Genomic DNA, 26,876 nt, shown 5'->3' with positions numbered 1-26,876 from the left:
CTTAAAATTGGGAGCCATCTCGCCAAAAAGCCATGAAAAGCTAATTTCGGCTTTACTATAAATTACTGCAAATTCTGAACCTGCTTGGAATGCCTGCCCGTTCCTTGAACTCACCCCTGCCTGGCTCTCTGACCAGATAGCAGCCCTCTCTGAAACTTTAGTGACGCCTCATAAATATTGGCCTTCCCTGGGCAGACAACAACCCTCTCTGAGGCTCTAATGGTCCTCATAAATTCTGATGTTGGGGCCAGCAAAAAATGTAAACTGCCTTTAGTGTGATGCTTGTCAGAGTTCTGTTATCTGTAACCCCTCTTTGTGTAACTTTCTGGGCTATAAAGCTGGGCTGCAGGAAAGCTTGGGTGGCTGTCTTGTTCCCACGGTTTTGGGAGGGAAAGGCAGCCCAGCTGGTCAAAATAATAAGCTTGCTTTAATTTGATTTTAATTGGAGTCAGTGGTCTTTTCTTGCGTCCTGGTCTAACATTTTGGAGGCCCCAGCGAGATGACCCTGCCCGACCAGACCACAAGAGCAGACTGCTGGAAATTCTGAAGCCGGCCTTCGCTCCAGGGCTCCGGGCTGGAGAGCCACTCCAGGGGGTGCGCAACTTGAGACGTTCCAAGGCCTCGGAGTGAGCCTTCGTCCCCGGAGCACTGCAGTGAACTGCCACACTAAAACAATTAGCAAGCACCTGGGGGAGGAGGCCTCCATAGGTAAGTGGCACCTTTATAATACCTTTTATCCGGTTAAGGGAGATCTCTTCTGATGACAGAGAGGTGGCCTCGCAAGGCTCACATATACTCCTTTCTGGGACAGTAACGAGAAATCGTTCTGTCCTCTGTTCTGTTCTGTAGGGAATTCCTCTGGAAAGGTAGAGAGGTGCCATTGGGCACATATGCTCTCCTACCCCAGAGCTTTAGCAAGACGTTGCATTGCTCCTCTGTTTTTCTGTTTCGGCGCCGGTTTCTGTTTTCTTGTGTTTTGTTCTGTGTTCTATATGTTTTTTGTTTGTTTGTTTTTGTGCCTTTTGTTGTGTGATTTCTGTGGTAAAAACCTAAGGATATTGGACGTGAAAAGGGGTAATAAAGCAAGTCAGCCTGACACCCTTTTGGACTGTGTTTTAAGGAACTGCGATGAACTTTACCCCCCTTTGTTAAGCAGGAGGAGAGAAGCCCCTAGCTGGCTGTTGGAGCACACCCACTGCAGAGGGCAATGCCTGCTGGGGATCTAAGAACTGAGTATCTCCCAGGTTAACAAGTGAAACTCCTTTTAAAACCCCTTGTGCCTCCAGATCAAGAGAGTCACAACCTTTGGGCAGAATCCCCTGTGTTTCTCCTTTGTAAGCAAAGCAATAAACCTCCCTTTTTCTTTTTCTCAAAACCCTGTCCTCATTATTAAATTGGCATTAATTGGCTTCAAGGTCAGGAACCGAACTTTCAGTTACAAATTTTGGTACCACCACCCCCCCACCCCGGAACTTTTTGAGAACTGACTACTGAAATGTTAGGAGATGGAGTGTGCCTGGGGTGGAACCCAACCAGAGGAGCTAATCCTGTAAGTAAAAGGAGGGACTGAGGGACTCCCAGCAGCTGCTGAAGCCCTGTTGCTTCAGGGAATTCCCTCCTTCCTTCCCTGCACTGTAAGGATTATGCCACCTCTGTCTTCTTAAAAAAAGAGAAAAAGAAAAAGGGGACACTAAATGCAGTAAAGTCGCCATGGAGACCCTTGATTTTATATTTCAGGTTGCCCCTCTGTGAAAACATCTGGTCCCCTTGTGGGGACATCTATGGTGCCACTGGTGTAGGAGATTTTTCTCTTATCTACTCTGTTTTAAAGGTTTCTGTCTGTCAGCCATAGTCTGGAGCTCCTTTCTGTCTGTCCGTCCTGTGTCTTTGTTTCTGGCCCTTTAAGATATGTGCAATAGTGTGTTGATATTATATTGTTTCTTGGGAACGATTTTAGCTGAATGTGTGTCTAAAAGATGATGTTTTATTGTAATAATCTGGTATCTGAATGGGTTTTTGAAGCATTGCACAATCTTGCAGTTAAAAGTTGGGTTTAGGTAATTGTTTACTTTATGATATCAGATAATTCATGCCAGAGAACTTAAATACTTAGAATGGAAAACTAAGGAACTCTACTTCCAAGTTGGCAAGTAACTTCCCAATCATTCAGTTTTGTTTTTGGTTTTCACCAATTTTGAATTGGGTAGCCTGGGAAAATGTCACTGGGTGTACCAGTGCATTAATTTGGACAAGGATAGTAAATCATAGTATGGTATCTGTTGACAAAACAAGATGTAAAGATATAAAATTTTGTGAATTATATCTTAAACTTGTATCATCTGAACCTGAAAATTATGACTTATGGTTAAAATGCCTTAGGCCTGAGGTGTCTGCTCAGAATAGCAGTTTTTCCCTGCTCCTTCCAGACCTCAGCCAGGACTTATGTTGAAATGCAAATGAAAGGGCTGGGGATGTGGCTCAAGCGGTAGCATGCTCGCCTGGCATGCGTGCGGCCCGGGTTCGATCCACAGCACCACATACAAACAAAGATGTTAAGTCCGCCGAAAACTAAGAAATAAATATTGAAAATTCTCTCTCTCTCTCTCTCTCTCTCTCTCTCTCTTTAAAAAAAAAAAAAAGAAATGCAAATGAAAGAAGCCTGCAAGCTCAGTAGGAGACTGATCTGAGGCCTAAAAAAAAAAGGTAAATTGTATGGTATTTACTAATTACTGGCCAGTCATTTTTTCTAGGACTCTTGTTTTTTTCTTAGATTCTGTATTTTTTTGAGCTCATGATGTTGATCCTACAGACCTAGGTTAATGTTTTTCTGATCAGTTCTATCTTTGACCAACTGTGGAGTTTTTGAAACATTGCAATGGAGATTTCACCTGCAAAAAGCTACAAGGCCTTTACTATTGTTATGTGTGCACACTTGTGTTATGTGTTGTATGTCTATATATACATATGTCCGTATATCATATATATGATATACAAATTAACATATAAGGAGTGCTCATAAAACAAATTTTAAAAAGTGGATCCAAAGATCTTTAATTCATGTGATTTAAATGGTTCAATTTAAATTGGATAAACAGATAAAAATAAATGTCTTTAAATTTAAGCTTACAAGTTTTTCTAGGTGTTCGAAAAACTCATAAAATATTAATGTCTATAAAATGTCTAATATGCCTTGGTTCTAGGACTTTTCCTTCAAAAAAAATGGCTAGCACTGTTCAATACACTTGTCTAATATTTTGATAAAATAAGTAAAGTAAATTTGATATGGGATTACTCATTCATGAGTACTTTTGTTAGATATCTGATTGATTTACTAAGGTCTGTATAAGTTTGTTTTTACAATCAGTCATGTGTTAAAGAGACAAAAATTTCTTAAAACATATGTTTACCCATAACATTGTGTTTATTTCGTTTTATTTTTTTTCCTAGAGCAAGCAACCATAAAAATTAAACAACTAGTTAAATAAGAACTGTTATTTTAGAGCATTGTACTGTCATTTTTTAAAAAGCTAAACTTGGTTAATATAAAAACATCAATGTAATTGTGATGCTACTAATGTGCTCATATCTTCCAGGTATACAAGTCTGTAAGGTAGAAAATTTATTTATTTATTTTTAAAGAGAGAGTGAGAGAGAAAGAGAGAGAGAGAGAGAATTTTTAATATTTATTTTTTAGCTTTTGGCGGACACAACATCTTTGTTGGTATGTGGTGCTGAGGATCGAACCCGGGCCGCACGCATGCCAGGCGAGCACGCTACCGCTTGAGCCACATCCCCTGTAAGGTAGAAAATTTAAAAGAGCATTATATCAAGCTGGTGTTCTGAAGTTGTATGGTAAAAAAATATATTGGGGATTTATTTACCTGTTATCAATAAGATATGTAAAGTTTTATGTGACTTTTTACATTGGGGAACAATTTAAATGTATTTTTAAGTTAATGAGAGCCTAATCTATGTAAAGGTTAAAAACTTTCAGCCTTTCTTTAATTCATGTTTTAAATGTGATATCATATGGTGTTAGTTAATGTTCATGTGACCTCAAACAATTTATGTAAACTTTGTAAAATGATATTTAAAAAGCAAAGATCAGCTTTAGAACTAGAACACTTAAGATTTATAAAGAGCCCTGCCTTACCTGAGATGAGGCTCTGTGTCCCATCTTACTACATGTGAGAATGACTACGAAAGCAGTAGGCCAGATTTTAGTTCATTTAAAGTTATGTTCAAAAGTTGTTTTTTTCTGTCAAGATTACTAGGATCTCAAACAGGGGATATCATGTGTAACTCAGCCAAAATTCAGGGTAGCTATTACACAAACTAAATGTTTTTACTCTTGTTAATATTATTTTGTAATTTCCTTATAAGTGATCTAAAGATTCCCTGTTAGTGTTTTACAGAAGTGTTGCTTTAAGAACACAACATGGGTTAATTTAAGATAATAAGCCATCACCTACAAGACAGATAGGATAATACAGATCCCAATTAATAAAAAGATAAATAATTGTAAAGTTATAGACATTAATGCCCAGTACTCTTAATATAAGGCTGTTAAAATTTATTTGCTGGATGTTTAAGATTAAGTTTTAAAATCAAAGTTAAATTAAAAGGCCAGAAAAACCAATATTTGGCTCTTGCCAAATATTGAGAGTCAGTCTGAATCCAGGGAACAGGGGACTTCTCTAAAGAGCTTTGCAACTCTAGGCCACATAACCTCCCGATCAGGGAGATTAATGAGACCACTGGAGGACAGAAAGCCAATCAGTGTATTTTCTATGAAGAGGAGAGTCATCAGAGGAGGGAGACATCCCTGATGCTTCTGAGGGAAGCCACATGGTCAAGCAAGACCTAGACCCATCCTAGCACAAATGGCACTAGCAGAACTGAGAAGCTGCTCTCAAGTTTCCCCAGGAATGACTCCCATAAAAGCTCAGCTGACTGTTAACAATAGATAGAAACAAAAATCAGTTTGACTGCTTCATCTTAAACACTTAGCAAAGACAGTTAAAACCAAAATACAGCCATTCCTGGGCATTTTAAATAACAATAATGATGATGATGATAATAATAATAATAATAATAATAATAATTTAAGGTATATACTTTATGTTAGCCTCCAAAAATAAGTAAGACTGGAGGCTACAAAGAAGGATTCTCAGACAGAAATGTCTGATAACTATAAAAAGAGACTATCAAGAGGAGCTGCCAGAGACAGAAGTTTTTAGTTTAAGGCCTACAGATATTCCTAACCTACACAGGTAGGCTTCGTGTTTGCTAGTATGATTACCCAGCCCTGAGTAACAGAATTAAAGGTTTCTCTATTAGACACAGAGCTCATACTAGTAAAAGGATTTTGCAAGATCAGATGACATTAAATTATTAAACTGTGTCTTATGGGGAGAGACAACTGTAACACTAAAAGTTAAATGTTATGCTTACAGTCCTGATATCTGTTAAAGCCTGGTGAGGGAACTTCTATACAGTGACACATTCCAGCTGCTCCAACATTTACTCAGTACTCATGTTTTTTGTTTCTCTCATAGAAGAACCATCCCCAGATGACTTTACAACCTGTTCTTCCCCAACCAGACTTCAAACCGAACTGACTTCTAAAAGGCAACTCATGTCCCTCAACTGACTTCTAAAAGGCAACTCATGTCCCTCACGCCGTGCCCCCTCTTGTCACCCTCTCTCAGCTCAGAAGAAGCCAAAATGAGCGACGCCCCACTTCTTACAACAATGGACCCAAAAATAAATAGACTATCAATATAAGTAATCAATTAAGTCAGGTAAAATCAGGGAGACCGGTTTTGGGTGAGTTCTAAAAAGTTGGAGACTGTTGCCTGAGGGATTAAAATTCCCTCAGTGCTCTTCCCCTCCCTATCAAAGATTTGAAAGGGACACATAAGAAAAGGGGGGAATTATAGACCCAACCTGATCTTTTCTTAAAATTGGGAGCCATCTCGCCACAAAGCCATGAAAAGATAATTTCGGAAATTTTCTGCAAATAATTTCCAGGTAAATTCTGAACCTGCTTGGAATGCCTGCCCATGCCTTGAACTCACCTATGCCTGGCTCTCTGACCAGATCGCAGCCCTCTCTGAAACTTAGTGACACCTCATAAATATTGGCCTTCCTCTGAGGCTCTAATGGTCCTCATAAAATCTGATGTTGGGGCCAGCAAAAAATGTAAACTACCATTAGTGTGATGCTTGTCAGAGTTCTGTTATCTGTAACCCCCCTTTGTGTAACTTTCTGGGCTATAAAGCTGGGCTGCAGGAAAGCTGGGGGGCTGTCTTGTTCCCGCGGTTTTGGGAGGGAGAGGCAGCCCGGCCGGTCGAAATAATAAGCTTGCTTTAATTTGATTTTAATTGGAGTCAGTGATCTTTTCTTGCATCCTGGTCTAACACTACCACCCCAGTCCCCTACACTTCCCTTCTGTACAATGTTATCCTGACACTCTGATAGTGCCTTCTCTGTATCTGAGACTCAGTACTGGCCTGCGGAGACTTTTATGGACGTATCTCCAAGGTGTCCACCTTGACATATATTTCCTTTACTTTAATGTTTCCTCTCCTTCAAATTCTGGGTCTAACTGTCCACCTGAATGTCCCACTTGTACCTCCAACTCAACATACCCAAAGGTGAGGCTCTGAGCCAGGCGAGTAGTGATAGTGAAGACGAAGAGATGTGGATCAAGTGGAAAAACGTACACGAGGTAAAATTCATAAGAGGTGATGATTGACTGGATATGGAGATGGTGGGATGGGAGGAACTGAGGATGGCTTCCAGGTTTCTGGTTTGGGCAACTGGAGGGATATTGGTTCTACAAAAAGAGAGGATCCCTGGGAGAAGAAGCATTTGGGGCTTGAGGGAAGTGACCCCTGAGTCTTGGACCTGGTGAGGTAGGTGTTAGGGAACTCTCAGGTGAGGACACCCAGAGGCACATTGTACATCTGCATTTGGAGCCTAAAGGAAGGAATGGAGATTTAAACTTGGCGCCATGAGTAGGCTGTGGTTGATAAAACTGTAATCCTCCAAGAGATACCATTCCAAGAAACAGAAGCCAAGTGTGGAGGCTCCGTCAGTGGAACAGGAATAGGAAGAGGATTTAGCAGTACTGGAAGGCAAAAGTACAAGAAATCATGGAGCAAAAGTACAAGAAATCATGTTGTCATGGAAAGAGATAAGAAGTGGTTTTTCCAGAAAGAGGAAATGGTTGGCCTCCTCACAAGCCATGAAGAGGTCAAAAAGATAAGCCTGAAGAGATTCACTAGGTCTGGCAACATGAGATCACAGGAACTTTCTGGGGGGTGTTAAACAAATTGTTGGGGTGGAAGCCAAATTGGAGCCGTTCAGAGTGGTGAGGGAAAGGTGGGCACAGGCCATTCCGTCAAGGAGCGTGCATGGGAGAGGAGAAAAGAGAGAGAGCAGGGCTGGAGGGAGAGTGGGATGGAAGGTGGCAGTGGATTCCTGGCTGAGTCCCTTCTTGAGGTACAAGGACCACCCAGACCACTTCAGACCCTCAAATCTGCTTCACTTGCTTTTTGGGACTTGCTTTTAGTTAACTTTACAAATCACAAATTTTGGAGGTCATGCAACTGAGCGATGTGTTATTAGTCACCGCGGGCTCTGTAATGTGACACCTCTGACATGCAGGTCATGATGGTAAGAGTTACTCAGGTCATTTTAGGGATTTGAAGGCCATTTTTATCAAAACTGCCAACTCTTCCCTGGGGACTGCACAGGTGATCAATAAGTGACCTTTGGAAGTCAGAAGGCTGAAAACCCCGTCCTTAGACCACGCTGATGCCTGCATTTTTTGAACCATCTTCTCTTGAAGAGGGAAGATAGATTCCACATGTGTGGCCCGCGATGATGTGACCTCCAATCACCTCTCCCCACACCTTAAATCACCCTGATTCTTTATCCCATAAATGTCCCCAAACCCTATCCTTGGGGAGATGGATTTGAGACTGGAGTCTCCTGTCTTAGTTGCCTTGCAGATAAACTCTGTTGTGCAACTCATCGTTTCTGTGACTGCAAAATGGCCTGGTGTGGTCGCCCTCTTTGAGCCCTTGACTCCTGTCCCATGACTGATGTGCCATTGGGTAGATGCCCGTTGGCATCTTGATCTGATGCCAGTGGGCAGCTCCACAGTGGGAGTCCAGCAGGACTCTGACCTGCCCCCCAGCCTGCTCTTCCTTGACTGCACACCTCCCCAGTCGCTTCACTAAAATCCCAGGAGCCATCGGTCCTTCATGTTGCTGTGTTTATTTATTTATTTATTTAAAGTTTTTTACACCTTTACTTTATTTATTTATTTTTATGTGGTGCTAAGGATTGAACTCAGGGCCTCGCACGTGCTAAGTGAGCGCTCTACCACTGAGCCACAAACCCCTCTCCAATTTTGATATATTTATATCACTGTGGATACCTGGGTGTTTATTTGATTCTTCTAAAGGACATATGGTCATCTTTTTGCCTTATTTCTCAGTTTGAGGATACTTTTTCTAATAATAGTAAAGACATTCCACCATAGGACAGTCCAAAAGACACACAGATGGCTGTCCCAAAGGGCCATTGGGGAAAAATGGCAATCAATCAAAATTCCTCAAAATTAAAATTTTTGGCTCCTCTAAAGACAGTGTTAAGATAGGGCTGAGGCTGGGGCTCAGTGGCAGTGTGCTTGCCTAGCATGTGTGAGGCACTGGGTTCGATCCTCAGCACCACATGAAAATAAAGCAAATAAAATAAAAGCATTCTGTCCATCTACAACTACAAAAACATTTAAATAAAAAAACATAAAAATAATAAAATAACTTAAAAAGATACTGATAAAACAAGCCTAGCCTGGGAGAAAAATATTTGCAGGAGCTAGGGATGTGGCTCAAGCGGTAGCGCGCTCGCCTGGCATGCGTGCGATCCGGTTTCGATCCTCAGCACCACATACAAACAAAGATGTTGTGTCCACCGAAAACTAAAAACTAAATATTAAAAAAATATATTTGCAAATTCCAGATCAAACAAAGGATTGGTGAACAGGATATATGAACAATGCTTACAGCTCAGCTTTGTGGAGCAGGGAATAGTTCTTTAGGAGTGAAAACATGTTGAGAGCCACAGCCCAGTTGGGATGGCACCTAGCATTTTGCGAGTACTTTTGAGTTCTTGCGGAGTTCCCGTTGAGTTCCTGGTTGAGCTCTTGAGGGGATTCCTGGAGAGTTGGAGTTGGTGGTTGAAGTTCTGGTGGAGGGACTTCCGGGTGGTGTGTGGTGTTCCTGGGGGCCTCGTGGGTGGTGTTCGGGAGAGTTCCCAGGGAGTGTGGGGAGTGTGCTGGTGGAGTTCGGAAATAAAGTTTGTTCCTGCTTGAGTGGCTCATGATTTGTGCCCAGCCAGACTGGGGCAAAAACAAAACAAAAGCAGCCAAAGAAAAGATACATTATACTTCATTAAAATCAACAATTTATCTGGGTGTGGTGGCCACGCCTGTAATCCCAGCAGCTCTGGAGGCTGAGAAGGGAGGATTCCAAATTCAAGGCCATCCTGGGCAATTTATCAAGGCCCTGTCTTATAAGAAAGAATAGAAAGCACTGAGGATGTGGCTCAGTGGCAAAGTGCCCCTGAGTTAAATCCTCAGTACCCCCCTGAAAAAAAGATTAAAATTAAAAATCAAATCGAAAGCTTTTGTGGGGGCTGGCGGGTACAGTTCAGTGGTTGAGTGCTTTGGGCTCCATTCTAGCATTGTGAAAAACAAACAATAACAACAAAATCTTTTGTGTTAAAGGACAATTATCAAGAAAGTTTGGGGAAAGCCAGTAGTTGTGTGGTGCACGCTTGTAATTCCAGCAACTCAGAAGGCTGAGGCTGAAGAATCACAATTTCAAGGTCAGCCCCAGCAATTTAGTGAGGCACTAAATTGCCTCTTTTTTTCTCAAGAAAAAAAATAAAAAGGGGGTAGAGAAAAGAAAAGAAAGTGAAAATATTACTCATAGAATGAGAGAAAATTGGAAAATCATCTCTAAGGGCTTAGTACCTAGAATGTATGAAGAACCCTTACAAATCAACAATACAAAGAAAATTAACTCATTAAAAAATGGAAAAAGGATTTGAATAGATTCTTCTCCAAAAAGAGGTACATGAAAATATGCTCATTTTCATTAGACATCAGAGAAGTGCAAATAAAATCACAATGAGCTACCATTTCATGTCTACTGAGGTGGCTACACTAATAAAAACTATGGGAATATGGAAAAATTGGAACCCTCACATATTACTGATGTGAATATAAAATGGTGCAGCCCATGGGCTGGGGTTGTGGCTCAGTGGGTAGAGTGCTTGCCTCACACATGTGAGGCACTGGGTTTGATTCTCAGCACTACATATAAATAAATAAAATAAAGATCCATTAAGAAATACAAATTTTTAAAAAAAAATGGTGGAGCATATATGCAACACAGTTTGGCAGTTCCTCAAAATATTAAAAATATAGTTACCAAATGACCCAGTGATTCTATTTCTTGGTATCTACTCAAAAGTGAAAACATGTTCACACTAAAACTTGTACACCAGTGTTCATAGCAGCATTATTCATAATAGCACAAAGTGGAAACAACCTAAGTATCCATTCACTGATAAATGAACTCATAAAATATGGTCTATTCACACAATGGAATATTACTTAGCTATAAAAAATGAAGTCCATTGCAGATGAACCTTGAAAATATCACTCTAAGTGAAAGAAACCAGATACAAAAAAACAATACTGTATATGATTCCTCTCTATAAAATATCTATGTTATAATAGTCATTCCACTATTTTAAAAAAGGGGTGTGTGTGGCTGAGGATGTAGCTTGCTGATAGACCAATTGTGGATTGAAGCCCAATAACCCCCCCAAAATCACAAATTTGTACACTTTAAATGGATGAGTTTTATGGATATAAATTAAGTCTCAACACAGATGCTGCATTTACCAATTACAGGGAATAGTCAAATTCATAAAGATGGAGAGAGCCTTTTTGCGGGAGACTGAGCAGATGCGGATATGGGGTTTGAGTGCTTAATGGGCACAGGGTTTCTTGTAGATTGAGGGAAAACGTTGAAAATCATAGCGATGGTTACATTACAAAAACTGTAATATCCTGCATACACTAAAAGGTGCTCAGAGCCAGTCACGGTGGCACACACCTATTATCCCAGCAACTCAGAGGCTGAGGCAGGAGGACCACAAGTTCCAGCCCAGCTTCAGTGCGACCAGAACAATCCGAAACAGTCTCGGGTTCCACAGCGACGACCCCCTGGCTCCGGGGTCAGAGCGACCTACACTGGAACCCCCGACTGGAGAAGCGTGACCCTGGGCTTTTTCCGCCTTCCCAGATCTGCCAAAGGCCCTTAATAACCCGCCTCTCCGCCCGGAGGCCCTGGGGGAGAGAGAGGACCGGCGGTCGGTGGCGCCCGCAGCCTCCTGGCCCAGCGTTATCCGTTATCACAGGGTGGGGACGAGAACCAGCCTTCACCGAGGAGAACCGGGCAGTGCCGGGGGCTGGGGGCTGAGCCGGGCGCGGCGCTGGAGGCGCGTCGGGCGTTGCCTAGCAGCGCGGGCGTGCAGGCGTCGGGCGTTGCCTAGCAGCGCGGGAAGCTGGCGGCTCCCACCCGCAGGCATGGAGCAGCCCCTGGCCAGCGGCAGCGACAGCGACAGCGACAGCCGCAGCGCCCCGGAGACCCTGAGCGAGGTGGTGCGGGTGCACCTGCGGAAGCTGTGTCTGCACGAGTTTCCCTGCGGCATTGGCAGCTGGGTGCGAAGGGGGGCTGGGAGGGCCTGGGGGACGGCCCGGGCGACGGCCCTGGAGACTGGCAGCGCCCACACACAGCAGGTGGCTGACCGAGACGCCCCAGGAGGGGTAGTTCTTAGTGTTTGGGCGGGGAGGGTGGACTAAGGGGACCCTGAAGCTCAAGGTGTGGGCAGAGGAAGCTCCGCCTGGGCCTGAAGGCACTGACCTCAGTGTGCAGACCTGGCACCTTCCCATCCTGAGCACAGCAGGCCAGTCTGCACCATGCAGGCGCTTCTGACTGGGTGAAGTTTCTTGGCTTCGTGGAGCTCCAGAGCCACGTGTGGGAGATGGTTCCACCTGGGCCCTGAGGCTGCAGAGGCATGGGCCTCCCCTTCTGAGGCTTGGCTGGGAAGGCTCTGCCACTTTCTGTTTGTCTAGAGGCTTCCTTCCTGGAGGAGAACCTGAGTGCTCAAAAGGCTAAGCAGTGCACCCTCTGGCCCACCCTTCCCTGCCGAGGAGAGACAGAGAGCAATGCAGTGTTGAGGAGCCTCAAAACAGGGTGAAAGAGGAAAATTTGGTTTGCTGCCCATGAAGGTCCTTTTCTCTCAAGCTTCAATCTGTACATTGACCCTGCAGACAGAACCTGTTCAGTGGGGCCACAGGAACTGTTGTCCTCACCTAGGTGGTGTGTCACCACAGGGTGGGGACAAGAGCCAGTGTGCTCAGGAATGTCTTTTGAGAGTTCTGAATGGGCCAGAGGCTGGGGCCACCCCATCACTCCATGGAAAGGAGCCTAGGAAAGCTGGTGTTCCCTTTTCATAGGAAAACTGAGAGCGTTCATTGATTTGCTTAGTTAGATGTTGGTTGAGCACCTACTATTTGCTAAGCTTTAGGGTTTCAAAGATGCATCTTGGACTGGGGCTGTAGCTTGGTGGTAGAGTGCTTGCCTAGCATGTAAGACTCTGGGTTTTATGCTCAGACTGCACCTCTTCTGGAGGTAGGGGTGGGAGAGAGTAAATTCTGGGAAAAGCACTCTTTCATCTTCCACTTCCTGAATTTACCTTTTCCTGGGCTTACCTTTTCAGCCTTGCTACTTCCTCTAGGAAAACTTTTCCTTGATTATATTCTTATATCCCGCCATTGCCTGTTGAGCCTCATGAATTTGCATAGATTGTGTCAAATATGTAATTAATCTCCCAGAGACAGGAATTGGACCTTTATCTGTACTCATATCATGGCTAATCATCAGCCAAAATTACTGGTGGCTCATGGAGATTTCTAAATTCTTTATCCTCAGTCATCTAGTCTTACAACTGAGTTTCTTTACAAGGACATGTCAGACCTAATGAAATTCTCCACCTCCAACGCTGCAGAACAGGTCGCATTTTCTTCCTCAAACATGGCAAACCTGGAGGGAGCTGACCCCCAGGGAGGAGGAGACTGTGAGCCCAGGGGAGGAGACTGTGGAGGCCCTGCTGGGACTGGTGCGTAGTCCCCACTCACCGTGGGCTCTGGTGGAGGACTCCAGTGCTGAGGACCATTTTCTGAGAGAACTGGCCATCCAGAATCCACTGATGCTCAAAGACACCTTTTTGTACTCCTATTTCCGATCACTGAGGATGGTAGATAAGCAGGTGGGTGCTACAAATGAGCACCAGATTGTAGGGGGATCTCCTGTAAGAGCTGATCCCAAGGTCAGCCCTGACTTCTCATTGAGCTCACCAGCTTGTACAACAAACAGGCCGGTATTCAGCCACGCTTTGTTGAAAGTCTTCCTCCTTCACCCTTGGAGGGAGTCCATGTGCCTCTTCTACAGCCAATTCTTAGCATGCCCTGCACTCGGCCCTCCTGGGTCCTAGTAAAGACCTTTCAAAGGACCCATATTGCTTTGGTTTGGTTTGGTTCTAGGAATTGAACCCAGAGGCACTGAGCCACATCCCCAGCCCTTTTTACTTTTTACCTTTAGACAGGGTCTTGCTAACTTGCTTAGGGCCTTGCTAAATTGCTGAGGCTGGCTTTGAACTCCTGATCCTCCTGCCTCAGCCTCTCAAGTTGCTGGGATTACAGGTGTTGTGTGCCACTGTGCCTGGGCTATATATATATATATATATATATATATATATATATATATATATATATTTACTTTATTTAAACTGTGGGGGGCTGGGATGTAGCTCAGTGGCAAAGTGTCTGCCTTGTATTTGCAAAGCCCTGGGTTCAACCTCCAGTTCCAAAAAAGCCAAAAAAAAAAAAAAAAAAAAAAGAACCCCACCAAAAATAAATAAATAAATAAAACAAACCCTTTAAATTGTGGGAACCAGGGTGGGGTGGGGCTGGAGAACATTGGCATAGTGTTGACTTATTTATTTCTGTTACTAAAAAATCTTTGCTTAGATCAATAACAGTTCACAAGTTGCATAGAAACTGAGTCTCAGCCTTCCTGAGCCTTTGCTTCCTTTTACGGAGAAACTGGGAAGTTACACGTAACCAGAAAATGAATAGGGTGACCAGTTTGCTTGTGACTTTCCCTGTGTTAGTGCTGCAAGTTTTATGTCCTGGAAAGTCCCTCCATCCTAGGCAAATGGGCATTTGGTTGCTCTAGGGAAAAGAAGCCCCGCCAGGAAGGACCCCTGATATCCTTGAGATCACTCAGTTCCTTGGGAACTGAGGATTTATGGGTAGGATGCTGAAGTTTCTCCTCTGACCTTGCTCCGTACAAGCCAGGGTGGTTTCTAAATACTTTAACCAGCTTTGGTGCCAGGCAGGCAGTAGGTTACCATGGCTCTGCCCTCCCAAGAATCTCACGGTCCAGCAAGGGACATAGGACATTGGCCTGGAAATCCCATAGCTACTGTCAGTGAAGGGGCAGGGGAGGAAGTGGCCCTGGAGCCCTGCGAGTGGATCCAGTGAGATGGAAAAGGGATGGAGGGGTTGGCAAGACTGGAAGAACTGTGTGTTCCTGTTGGCTTGTGCTGCGATGTCACCTGGCCCTCTGGAGGCCTCACTTCCTTCCCTTCCTTTCAGGTGAGCCTGGTGGATAAGGACCTCCTAAAATTTATAAACCTTGAGGAGCTGATCCTGAGTGCCAATAAAATCAAGGAAGTCAATGCTGCCAATCTGCCCCCCACACTCAAGGTACGGGAGCCCCAGAGACCCTGTCTCTGATCTTCCCTGCACAGGTTTGGCCAGGGAGGCTCTGCATTAAGGCCCAACCTCAGGCCTTTAACTGTAGGCCATGTTCCTCAAAAAAGTGGACCCACAACACCCAAAAGGACAGAGGGCAGGGTCCCTAACAGTTTCCTATTCATCAGTGTTTAGTAGCCAGAAGTGGAAAGAATCCAGGTGTCTACAACCACACACCCGTGGATAAAAGGTGACCTGTCCACGTAGTGGGATATAATTCATCCATTCAAGAAAGGAATTCTGATATGTCACTGCATCGTGAGGGACCCTAGAAAATGGCAAGCTGGGTGAAAGGAGTCAGGCCCTCAGGGGCCAATCTCATTTGATTATACTTCTGTGAAATATCTAGAAGAGGCAAATTCACAGAGATAGACAGGGATTAGAGGTCACCTTGGCCTGGGAGAGGGAACAGGGAGTGAGTGACTGCTTAGAGGTCTGTTTGGGGTGATGATGCTTTTGGGAACAGTGGTGGTGGTGGCACAGCATTATGGATGTCACTGAACGGTACACTTAAAAATGGAGGAAACGGCGAATTTATATTAGGTACGTTTTCCACAAAGAGGCAGGCGGGCTTCATCGTGAGTGCTCTGCTGAGCATGTCGCCTGGCCCCAACCCTAAGCTGAACACCGAGAGTAGTGACCACGGAGGGAGAGAGCAGGTCTGGCTCTGGCTGGAGACACCAGGTTTGGCCCTGGTGACACATGTGAGTGAGGAGGACAGTTTGCACATATCCACTTAGTGGGATCCATTCCCTCTTCCATCAGGGTCCCTCGGGGCTTTCCCAGGGACACTTTCCCACTGCGTGTCTGCAAGAACTTCCTGCACACCTCCATCACCTCCCCTTCCAAGCTTGGAAGTCATCTTCACAGAAGGGAAAGGAAACTTCCCTCTCTGCTGCAGGAAAAAGTTCCTCCTGCATTTTAAAAAATGCAGTCCAGTTGGGCACAGGAAGCCAGGCCCCAAGCAGTCCACGATTCCTTTCCTGAGTTTCCCGGGGCCGCGGGCAGAGGGCAGGCAGGCAGGCAGGCTGAGCCCTCCAGTCCGGGCCTCCTCGGCTGTCACTAGGTGCTGGAGCTGTATGGCAACGAGATCCGCAGCATGGAGTGTCTGTGTGCTCACCCACCCCCTGGGCTCCAGCATCTGGGGCTGGGCCACAACAAACTGCTGGGCCCCTTGGAGAGTCTCTATGTCACCAACAACTACTGGTAACTGGGGAGCTGGGAGGGCAGGTGCGGGAGGGAGGCTTGCTTCTGTAACTTCTGTGTGGCTGCAGAGTCGGCTCAGGATCTCAGAATGACTCAATAAAAAATCCCACTGACATCCAGGGAAGAGTAGGGGGAGCCCTGCTTCAGAAGAGGATCTCTCAAAGTGGGCTCCGTTGACACTTGGGCCTGTCACTCTGTCGTGGGACTGTTCTGGGCATTGTAGCATGGGTAGCAGCATCCCTGGCCTGAACCCACTCGATTCCCTCCTGGGACAGTCAAACAGTACCTAGGAGGAGGGGAGGACTCAGCCCAGGCTGAGAACACTGTCCTAGAGTTCCCTTGTCATTACAACCCCAGCATCCATCAGAGTTTGTGCAGAACAGTCCCCTCTTGGTTGTTGACATTGGATTTTGTCTCCTTGGCGGGGGCGGGGGGGGGGGTGAGTGACAGTGGAAAACTTAAAATCCTAGACCTGAGAAGTGAGAGGGTCACCCACCATCCCTAAAAGACTGCCACGGAGAGCTGGGGCAAAGGGAGCACCCTGCAAAGAGAACTGGGGTCCAGCCCCTTGGCTAGCGGTGCTGTGGGTGCAGCTCCCCTGCTTCCTCTGTCACAGCCTGGAAAGGGCTGGAGGTCAGCACGGAAGGCACCTCCTTCCGTCCCCTAGGTAGCCCCGGGACAGGCCTTGTGCTCCAGCCACACCTGCTTGGAAGGCGGGGTGCAGTGGAGAGGAAAGTCCCTCTCTCATGATTTCCTCCTTCCTCTCCCTGCTCTGTGGCCCCTGACCAGGCTCGGCCCTGTCCAACTGGGATTCCTTTCTTCCATTGCCTGTGGCCATCAGGGAGCGTAGACAGGAAACCATATACTTTGGACTTCCTAGGACAGCAAATTTAGGCTCTTGCTGTTGACAGAGTACCGAGTGTCCCGATTTTGATTTGGAAAACATGCCCAACCTGGTGCTTCGGGCCAAGTGGGGATCACGTAGAAACCTGTACGTGAGCCTCCGTCTTGGGCTGTTTGGGAATCAAAAGGACATCTGTGCTGATGTTGCCTGGTTCTCTTGAAGGTCGGGTCAAGGCTGTGTGCTGATCCCCACGAACTGTTCCTCTCGCATACTTCCCTCTGACTGGCCTGTGACTATCAAGGGCAGGACAGGCCATCAAAAAAGGCGAGGGAGGAGAGGGAGGGGGTGAGTTCACTGTGTGGAAGGTGCTGCTGATGGGTGTTCCCTGCTCTTTTCCTGGCCTCTGTCTCAGAGCTGAAGTCACTTTGCTTTCTAGTTTGTGACAGTGGGGAAAGCTGCTCCACTCCCTCCCGTGCCTGGCTCATCACCCAGGGCCCTGGGATTCGCCTTTGCCCGCCCTTCCTGCCCTTCACAGGCTGGGATGGGAAACGTCTCCTTTCCACTTGCTGGCACGGTCTTCACGCTTGTCCCCCAGGAGGCGAACCCAGTGGCCATGTGTCAGTCTGGCTTTGAAGAGTGACCTCCAGCTTGAGATCCCTGGACCCTACAGCTTCACCCACCCTCCTCCCAGGTCCCCATTCCAATCCCACTCCTCCCCTTCCTGCTCTTCCCCACAGTGACTTCCTGTCTGTCAATAGGGAGAACCTTCTAGATGCACATGAAGTTGGACTTTTGGCTAGAGAGCTCTGTGTGACTGGGTCATGGGGGTAGGTTGTGAGGGCTGTCTCTGGGCTCTGAGGATGGCAGTGTTCCAGAGAGGGGAGAAGCAGGCTTGGGCATTACCCTGTGTCCAGGACAGAACAAAGTGTGTGGGCCGAGCTCTGTCCTGGGTGTAGGGCATGTCCCTTGCTCACCAGGGTCCCTAACTCCTGGGTGGCCTGATCCACCTTCCAGGCCCAACCTTGTCTCCCTGGATCTGGGCTTCAATGACCTGACAGACCTGCAGGGCATGATGGTCAGCCTCAGCACACTCAGGCACCTGCGGCTGCTGGTGCTGCAGGGGAACCCGCTGGCCCTGGTGCCCTACTACCGAGGCTTCACCATCGACAGCCTGACCCGGCTGTGCGTGCTGGATGACATCACTGTGTCTCCCAACGAGAAGCATCAGTTCCGGGGATTCAGCCTCAGTGGCGGTGGGTACAGCCATGGAGGGAGGGGGCAGGGACCCGGCTCCACACCTTGAACCTTTGTCTGTGGCTCCCCATTTGACCCGGGCCCTCATCAGATGTAATAAACCTTCTGGATCTGGGTTTTCTCCAGATATTGACCCCTGTGACTGGGCCCTGGGGACAGAAGTGGTAGGAGGGCTTCCACAGCTTTTAGCCAGTTTCTTCACTTTTGAGGTGGCTTGAGTTCACCCCCTTGTGGCCCATCATGCAAGGTGCATCAGAGCCTTCCCAAGGTCAGACAGAAGCCTGACAGCTTCAGCATTCCAAGCACAAGCTGAGATGGCAAATATTCCTGACCTCTCACCCTCTCAGAACTGGCTCTGTAAAGCTTCTATTAGAACCTCCATTTGACAACTGGGAGCAGTGGCACAGGCACGGAGGCTGAGGCAGGAGGATTGTTTGTTCAAGGCTAGCCTTAGTAACTCAACGAAACCCTGTCTCAAAAATAAAAGATAAAAAGGACTGGGATGTAGCTCAGTGGTAGAGCATCCCTGGGTTCAATCCCTGAATCCCTAGTACCAAACAAACCCCAAATAACCCCCATTTGACAGATCAGGAAACCAAGGCTTCAGAGAAGCCAAATGCCGTATCCTAAATCACTCCCATTGAACTTGGTGGAGCTGGGACTTGAACCTCTGCATGGAGGGGAGGACCCAGGGACCAGCGCCTTCCCGCCCTGTCTTGCTGTCTGCCAACTCCCAGCCCTCCATGTTCCTCAGTCTTGTTACTCCTTCTTGCAGACTTCCTGGCACAAGAAGCACAGTTTGTGGTGTCCATTGGAAACGTCAAGGGCGTTGTGGACACCTCTATCTGGGACCCGGAGCCAGGCCCCGAAGGCCCTTTCATCACCTACAACTATTACGTGACCTACGACTTTGTGGAAGAGGAGCAAGGCGAGGGGAGCCAGTATGGTGGCGTGCTGGCCGAGGTGCCCGGCTGAGTCAGGGAGTAGGGTGGCTCCTTGCCCAGGCCCACGGGGTTTCCTGTGCAGGCAGAACAGCCCCGGGAGGCCTGGGAAAATCCTTAACATGGATTCACAGCCCCTTTCTGCTTAGGGCCCTGGCTCCAGCCCAGCCCCAGCCAGGATGATTGTCAGCAGTGAGCACCTTGTGTCCCTGTGACATCTGAGCCTGACACGGGAGCAGCCTGGAATTTTATACCCAAGCCCAGAGCTTCTGGCCCCACTCTACAGTTTCCATGATGTCTTTCACCCCTCCACATCCCATGAAAAGCAGGGGCTCCACGGGGCTAGGAGAAACGTGCTGCCTCCGACTTCTCATGAGGAGGTTGCATGCTTCATCTTTGGTCTCCCAAGTGAGCTGCTCATGCCTTGGGTTCCTGCAAGGCTGAGGTGTGGCTCAGTGGTGGCCTGCTTACCTAGCATGCGGGAAGCGCAGTGTTCCATTCCAGCACTAAAAAAAGAAAATCCTACCGCCCTGATCTCTGTGTCCATAGACACTCAGGGAACATCAGAGCGTGTGTCCTGTCTCCCCTGGCAGATTGTCAGGCCCTCCAGCGCAGAACTTGTAGGCGATGAGCTGCAGGGGGGGTCAGAGGTGCAGCTGTTGGAGGAGCTTCAAGAGGCCAATGAGTCCCAGGAGTCGGGGGCGACGGAGATGGGAGAGTCAGAGTTGTCCTTCATCTCAGGCCGCTCAGCCCTGCCAGTGCCCCTCTCCTCCATCAACTCTGCAGAGGAGCTGGCAAAGCTGCGGCCACGGATGGATCCCCGGCTCTTCCCATCCCCTGGGTAAGGATAGGACCCGGCTAGGAGCAAGGACTGGGGTCTCCATCCAGGGTGACAGCAGACTTAGGCTGCACCCACTGCCTCCCCTGAGCATCCTGATGGTTGAGTGCTCCAGCCGAGGCCACAGTCTTTTTAGCTGGCCCCTTGGCCAAGAGCCATAGGGGGTAGGTGTGGGATTGGCAGTCAGCACTCCTTTCCCAGAACCCTAACCTTCCACTCAAGTGCATCTGAACCTCAGGTCCCTGAAGGGCTAAGCTTTCTAGAATGATCGACTTTCTTGTTGCATTTTAGCCCTGGGATTGGAAGCTTTTCATGCAAGCTTTTGAGTCCATCTGGAATGTATTCTGGCATACGAAGTGTGGCAAGGACCTTCCAGTCTGTGCGCCAGGTTCTTCCTTGCCCTCAATAACTCCAGTCTCGTCCCCTCCTCAGGTTTCGCACATGCCACCCATTCTGCCTTCTTTGTTCCAGAAGCTTCTTTGATGATGGAGAATTTTACTGGAATCCAAGCCAGTTCCCACAGTGTAGGAGCTCCATGAGTGGAGTTTGTAGAGTCTCAGAATGTTGAGCACATATAGATTTACTTAGGAATTCCTGTCACAGCTCCCTAATGCTTGTCAGTTGTTTAACTGTGGCTCTTCTGTTGGTGTTGGGGTCTCCAAGACTAGGCCCAGGTTTGGATCCATTAGGACTCTCAGGGCTTGCCATCCAGCCTTTCTCATGGCTGAGATTTATTGCAAATTTATTACAAGCCCAGAGAAACTCGGGCATGGCTGCCAAGAGTCCTGTACCAGAGGACATGCTGTGTTTGGGGGAGTTCCTCTTTGATTCTCTTACCCATTTTTAAAAATCACATTGCCTGTCTTTTTCTTACTGATTCATAAGATTTCCTTTTGTGTACAAACGTCTTCTGGATATACACTCTTCTTGGTGACAAGCGCAGCAAGTCACTTTCCCTTTTGTCTGGTTTGCCTTTTCACTCCCTACATAGTGTCATTTGATGAACAGAAGTTTTCAATATTAATGCTTTTGTTTAAGGAATCTTTCTATACTCTGCACTGATTTTTTGTTGTTGTGAATTTCCCATTTCTCCACTGTCTTCTCTGTGCCATGTTCCTTCCTGGTCTCCTGCTCCCCTGGTCCTCTCCGGTAATAGCCAGACCCCCAATCTCGTGCTATTTTGGGGTATGTAGTCTTTTTTGGAAGTCCCCTTAGAGCCTTGTCCCAAGTTCCCAGCCACAGCCCTGGATGATGGCGCCCATGTCTGCATCTCCCCCTAATCAAGGACCGTCCTCTTCAGCACCAACCATAAGCCCTGGGCTGATGTCATTTCCTACAACTATGAGATGCAGCACACCTTCAAGGACCTGGTGCCACTCAAGGCCTTCCTACTGTCGGGGACCACTGTGACTATTGTGGAGGAGAAGGTGGGCAGAGGCCTGGCTCCCTGGTTAGATACTTCTCAGCCCCTTTCTAGAAAGAGCGAGGGAGAGGTGACTCTGCTTACTTGATGCCATGTCGTGTTCCCCAGATCGTTTCCTGGGCTGTGGTGCCACTTCCTGTTGAAATTCCCTTGCCTGCCAAGAAAGGAAAAGGGGAGAAAGACAAGAAGGAAACTGATGGGAAAAATAAGAAAGGGAAAGCGGAGAAGGAACCCCGCAAGGTACTGGCACACCCAGCCCACAGCAGGGGACCGTGCACGTGGAGGGGACAGATGCCTGGCATGGTCCTTTGCCTGGCCCTGTCCCACCCTCCTGGCCTCCCACCTCAGGAACAGAAGACACCCAAGAAAAAGAAAGAAATTCCCAAGGAGCTCCGCCAGGAACCGTCTGTGCTGCGGGTGCTGGGTAGCAACTTGGTGGCCCTGGAGCCATTGCTGGCAGGGGAGTCCCAGGTGTCCACTGTGTGCAATTATGGGGTCATCCGCACCCTGGAGTCTGACAAGATGACATTAACTAGGGTACAGTGGGCTGCAACCATGTCCTCTCCTTCCCCCTCTCCAAGAATGCTTGCCCTGCCAGGAGCCTGGGGAGGATGGAAGAGGGACCTTCCCCTGGGAGTGCGGCTGATGTTCCTCCAGTGTGGGCCAGCTCAGGCATCTCCTCACCTGGAGCCCCCCACCCTCCTGGACCAGTCAGAGGCCCTGGGATGAGTGGGAGCCCCTAGGCCTTCTTGGGGTCTATATCTGCCCCTTCCCCAGAAGCCCCCGACTCCAGTCAGCATCTTATTTGGTCATTCTTTCTTTCAGGATTTAAAGAAGACCAAGAAAGGGGCCAAAAAGGGTAAGAGCCAACGCATGTGGTGGCTGATGGCAAGGGCTGGTTGCTGAGGCCCTGCTGAGGGGCCAGCCTTGACTGGAAGCCACAGGGTGGGGGACTGAGAACTGTATCTTCCAGCCAGTGGGGAGGCCACATCCACCCTGAGGACTGGACCCCCATCCTCCCTGCAAGTCCCAGAGGCAGCAGCCTGCTGTGCGGCGGCCGTGATGGGTGGGGAAGGGCATTGTGGTGCCCTGGAGGAAGAACCAAGCTGAGGTGGCTCGGGGTTCTTTTGGCTGCAGCTCTAATTGGTTAGATAAGAAGCCTGGATTTATTCTGAGTGGCCAGTGAAGTTTCTGAACTAGGTAAGCTTCAGATTTGTGTTTTTAAAAGATCAGGAAGGGAAAGCAAAACTTGAAAGGATCAAACCTAACTGTATCTTAGCACAAATCTCAATAAGAATACAAAAAAATATCCCTCAGGTAAAATTTACGATGTCTGTCATCCAATAAAAAATTACTAGGCATGAGTCGGGTGCAGCGGCGCATACCTGTAATCCCAGTGGCTCTGGAGGCTAAGGCTGGAGGATCACAAGTTCAAAGCCAGCCTCAGCAAAAGCGAGGCACTAAGCAACTCAGTGAGACCCTGTCTCTAAATAAAATATAAAATAGGGCTGGGGAGATGGCTCAGTGGTTGAATGCCCCCAAGTTCAATCCCTGGTACCCCCCACTCCCCAACCCCGGCAAATTACACAGCATGGAAAAAAAATCAAGAAATACAATATATAATGAGAACCAAAATTGACTCAGAAATGACATATAAGATAGAATCAGTAGACAAGAATATTAAAGCAGTTATTATAATTTATTCCATACACTCAAGAAGCTGGAGGAGCTGGGTGCAGTAACACATCTGCAGTTCCAGTTACTTGGGAGACTGAGGCAGGAGGATCACAAGTGTGAGGCCAGTCTCAGCAACTTAGAAAGGTCCTGTTTCAAAATAAAAATAAAATTTTATCTCTCTCTCTCTCTCTCTCATATATATATAAACTATAATATACCAATTAAACAAAGAAAAATAAATAAATAGAAAGAAAACCAATAGACTGGAGGAAGGAGATCAGGGCTTAGAGAAGAGGTTGTGAGAAAAATAGGGAGTATTGGGGATTTAAATTCAGAAAAGTATATTATGTGCATTTATGACTATGTCAAACCCCACTATAATGTATATCTACAATATACTAAGAGATTAAAAAAAATATAAAAATAAAAAAGAACTGGGAATGTAGCTCAGTGGTAAAGTGTCCTTAGATTCAATCTCCAGTACCCCCCCCAAAAAAAATCTTGAGGAAAAATTGAATCTGTTAAATAGCAATAATGAATATAAACTTTTAGAGATGAAAACTATAGTGTCATATGAAAATACATTCAATGGATTATTGGCATATTAGACAATATAAAAGGAAATATTAGTGAACTTGAGCAGTAGAAACTGTCCAAAATAAAACTCAAGGAGAAAAATCAGTAGGAAAAAATGAAAGAGTATCAATAAATTTTGAGACAAATTTCCAAGGGCCTAATATCCATGTAATTGGAGTTTCTCAAAAGACAGGAAAGGGGCTGGGTTTGGGGCTCAGTGGCAGAGCGCTTGCCTAGCATACATGAGACACTGGGTTCAATCCCCAGCACCACATAAAAATAAGCAAGTAAAATAAAGGTATTGTGCCCATCTACAACTTAAAAAATATTTTTTAAAAAATGGGAAAAATGCCTGAAGAAATCATTGCTGATACATTTAAAAAACTTGTTTTTGTTTTGGTACTGAGGATTGAACTCGGGGGCACTCGACCACTGAGCCACATCTTCAACCCTTTTTTAAAATTTTATTTAGAGACAGGATCTCACTGAGCTGCTAAGTGCCTTGACAAATTGCTGAGGTTGCCTTGTACACAAGATCCTCCTGTCTCAGCCTCCTGAACTCCTTGGATTGCAGGCATGCACCACTGTGACCAGCACATTTCAAAATTTGATCTGGGCATGGTGGTATGTGCCTGTAGTTCCAGCACTGGGGAGGCTGAGGTGAGAGGATCCCTTGAGTCCAGTATTTCAACACCAGCCTGGACAATACTGCAAAATCCTATAAAATGGGGGGTGGGGTGGGGGGAAGATGAAAACTGAAACTGTAAAATCCTGATCCAAGAAATCCCAAAATTTTTAGAAATGAAGCAACACACTTCTAAATAACCTGTGGGTCAAAGAAGAAATAGCATTGAAAAATATGATATAGGAATAAATGTGACCAAAGATGTGGAAGTCCTGTTCACTGAAAACTATAAAACATTGTGAACAGAAATTAAAGATCTATATCAATGGAGAGGTATACTATAAGCAGGAATTAGAAGATGAAAATATTGTTAAGATATAGTTTCTTCTCAAATGATCTATAGATTCCACATAATGGAATGATCCTGGTAAGTCTTTGGTTTATAGAAATCAGCAAGCAGATTTTTTTAAAAACTTAAGTATTGCCCCTCACCACCAATATTAGAGATTGAACCAAGGGGCACTTTACCACGGAGCTACATCCCCAGACCTTGTTATATCTTGTTTTTGAGAAAGGATCTCAATGAACTTGTGGAGATTGACCTTAAACCTGTGATCCTCCTGCCTCAGCCTCCTGGTTGCTGGAATTACAGACGTGTGCCAATACACCCAGCTCAGCAAGCAGATTCTAAAATTCATAGGAAAAGGACCCAAAACAGTTCTGAGAAAGAATGAATTGGGAGGTTCATAGTATTGGACTTTCAAGACCATGCATATGTGGACACATGATTTGTGGCACTTATCTGTGGAGATAAGAGAGTTTATTTTTTTCTGCAGTACTGGGGAGTGAACCTGGGGCGCTGTACCTCTGAGCTACATCCCTAGCCCTTTTTATTTTATTTTTGCTTTTGAGAGAGGATCCTGCAAAGTATTGTCCTGAAATTTCTAATCCTCCTGCCTTAGTTTCCTGAGTAGCTGGGATTATGGGCAGGCTGCCTGGTGATAGTTAAATTTTTTTTTCAGGTTTGTTTTTAAAGATCTTTTAAATGTCTGGATTAACAGGACAGTAGATTCTCATATCTGCTTCTACAGCAAAACTCTTGATATATTGCTGTTGAAGTGTATGAAGAAAATCCAACCTCATACCAACACATAATTAGAAAAGAGGGGAATATTTTAATAGGCTTTCAAAGAATTATGGATATTCTTCCTTGATGTTACAATGAATTTGACAAGCTAGTTTATTACATTTGTTACAAAGTGAAAACTGAATATATATTGATTTTTTCAATCCAATTAGTCATTAAAGTACATTGATCTATTTTGATACACACACACACACACACACACACACACACACACACACACACCACACACACCAGGAACTCAGGGGCACTCAACCACTGAGCTACATCCCCAGCCCTATTTTATATTTTATTTAGAGACAGGGTCTCACTGGGTTGCTTAGTGTCTGGTTTATTGCTGAGGCTGGCTTTGAACCTGATCCCCCGTCTCAGCCTCCGGAGCATGCGCCTCCATACCTGTTTTATTTTGCATTTTGAATGGATATTTTAACCATGCACTACTGGTAACACGGTTACTTGTAAGATAACAAACATTGACTTAAACATTCCATTAAAAATCCAAAAGTCACATTCGTTTTTTAAAAAAGCATTTTTAGTTGTAGATGGACACAATACCTTTATTTTATTTATTTTTATGTGGGGCTGAGGATTGAAACTAGTGCCTCACACGTTAGGCAAGCGCTCTACAGCCAACCCACAACCCCAGCCCCAAAAGTCACGTTCTTAAATATCACCACTCACATCATTAGAAAAGACTTGGAGTATTGGGAACCTTGAGTTCATGGTGGCAGTGTTCCAAAATTCTAATTTCTACCTGAAAGTTCAAATGTTATAAATTTACCAAAATGCTTTCAGTCCCGTATTTTCCCCAAAGTGCCATACTTACTTCATTTTAAAGAAAATAATTGTCAAATACCCAAGACTGAACATGCATAGTTCGTCAGAGTTCAACTTAAAATGGTCTAAGAAAGAAACAGCTAATTTTTCTTGTAACTCAAACAGCTGTGACTCATTAAATGCTCCAGTTAAACGCAATTCTATTCCCTACTCTATTAACAGACTTGGATCCAATTCAGAGTTGTGCCTCCCTGGACTTGGGTTTTGGGGATGTGTTCAGTGCATGGAGACCGCAGTCCCCACATCGCTCCGGACCCATTGCTTATGTTTTAATTTTCTCAGAAAAGTCAAAACCGCAGATGCCGAGCTTCGACAGTGACTACCAGCCAGAGCCGCTGACGGTGGAGGTCCAGATCCAGCTGAATCAGTACCGCACCGCGGAGGAGGCGCTCCGCTTCTAGGCGCCCGAGTAAAGGCTGTTCTGCGCACTCGCGCCTCCGCGTCCGTCTCGCCGCACGTCTGGGCCTCCGGGAGCGCCCCGGGTGGGAGGGCGGCCGCAGGGTGAGGGAGAGCGAGGCGGGGCCGGAGCCGCCGGGCTGC

The 26,876-nt window shown here is 46.3% G+C and overlaps 1 protein-coding gene across 1 annotated transcript in view; it reads left to right on the top strand.

Moving 5' to 3' along the window:
• Lrrc43 (leucine rich repeat containing 43) overlaps positions 1-26,737 on the top strand; it is a 31,223-nt gene extending 4,486 nt beyond the window's left edge. The window contains exons 2-13 of the mRNA XM_026402959.2: positions 11,394-11,812; positions 13,162-13,422; positions 14,813-14,923; positions 16,038-16,177; positions 18,036-18,274; positions 19,051-19,238; positions 19,810-20,057; positions 21,340-21,481; positions 21,586-21,717; positions 21,826-22,014; positions 22,303-22,336; positions 26,619-26,737. Of these exons, the coding sequence (XP_026258744.2) occupies positions 11,394-11,812; positions 13,162-13,422; positions 14,813-14,923; positions 16,038-16,177; positions 18,036-18,274; positions 19,051-19,238; positions 19,810-20,057; positions 21,340-21,481; positions 21,586-21,717; positions 21,826-22,014; positions 22,303-22,336; positions 26,619-26,737 (2,222 nt within the window). The remainder of the gene's footprint in view (positions 1-11,393; positions 11,813-13,161; positions 13,423-14,812; positions 14,924-16,037; positions 16,178-18,035; positions 18,275-19,050; positions 19,239-19,809; positions 20,058-21,339; positions 21,482-21,585; positions 21,718-21,825; positions 22,015-22,302; positions 22,337-26,618) is intronic.
• Positions 26,738-26,876: the final 139 nt, after the last annotated feature.

This window comes from Urocitellus parryii, chromosome 3 (genome assembly GCF_045843805.1).
Source record: "Urocitellus parryii isolate mUroPar1 chromosome 3, mUroPar1.hap1, whole genome shotgun sequence".
In the NCBI taxonomy this organism is placed as follows: Eukaryota; Metazoa; Chordata; class Mammalia; order Rodentia; family Sciuridae; genus Urocitellus; species Urocitellus parryii.
This window is presented reverse-complemented; position numbering and strand designations above follow the sequence as displayed.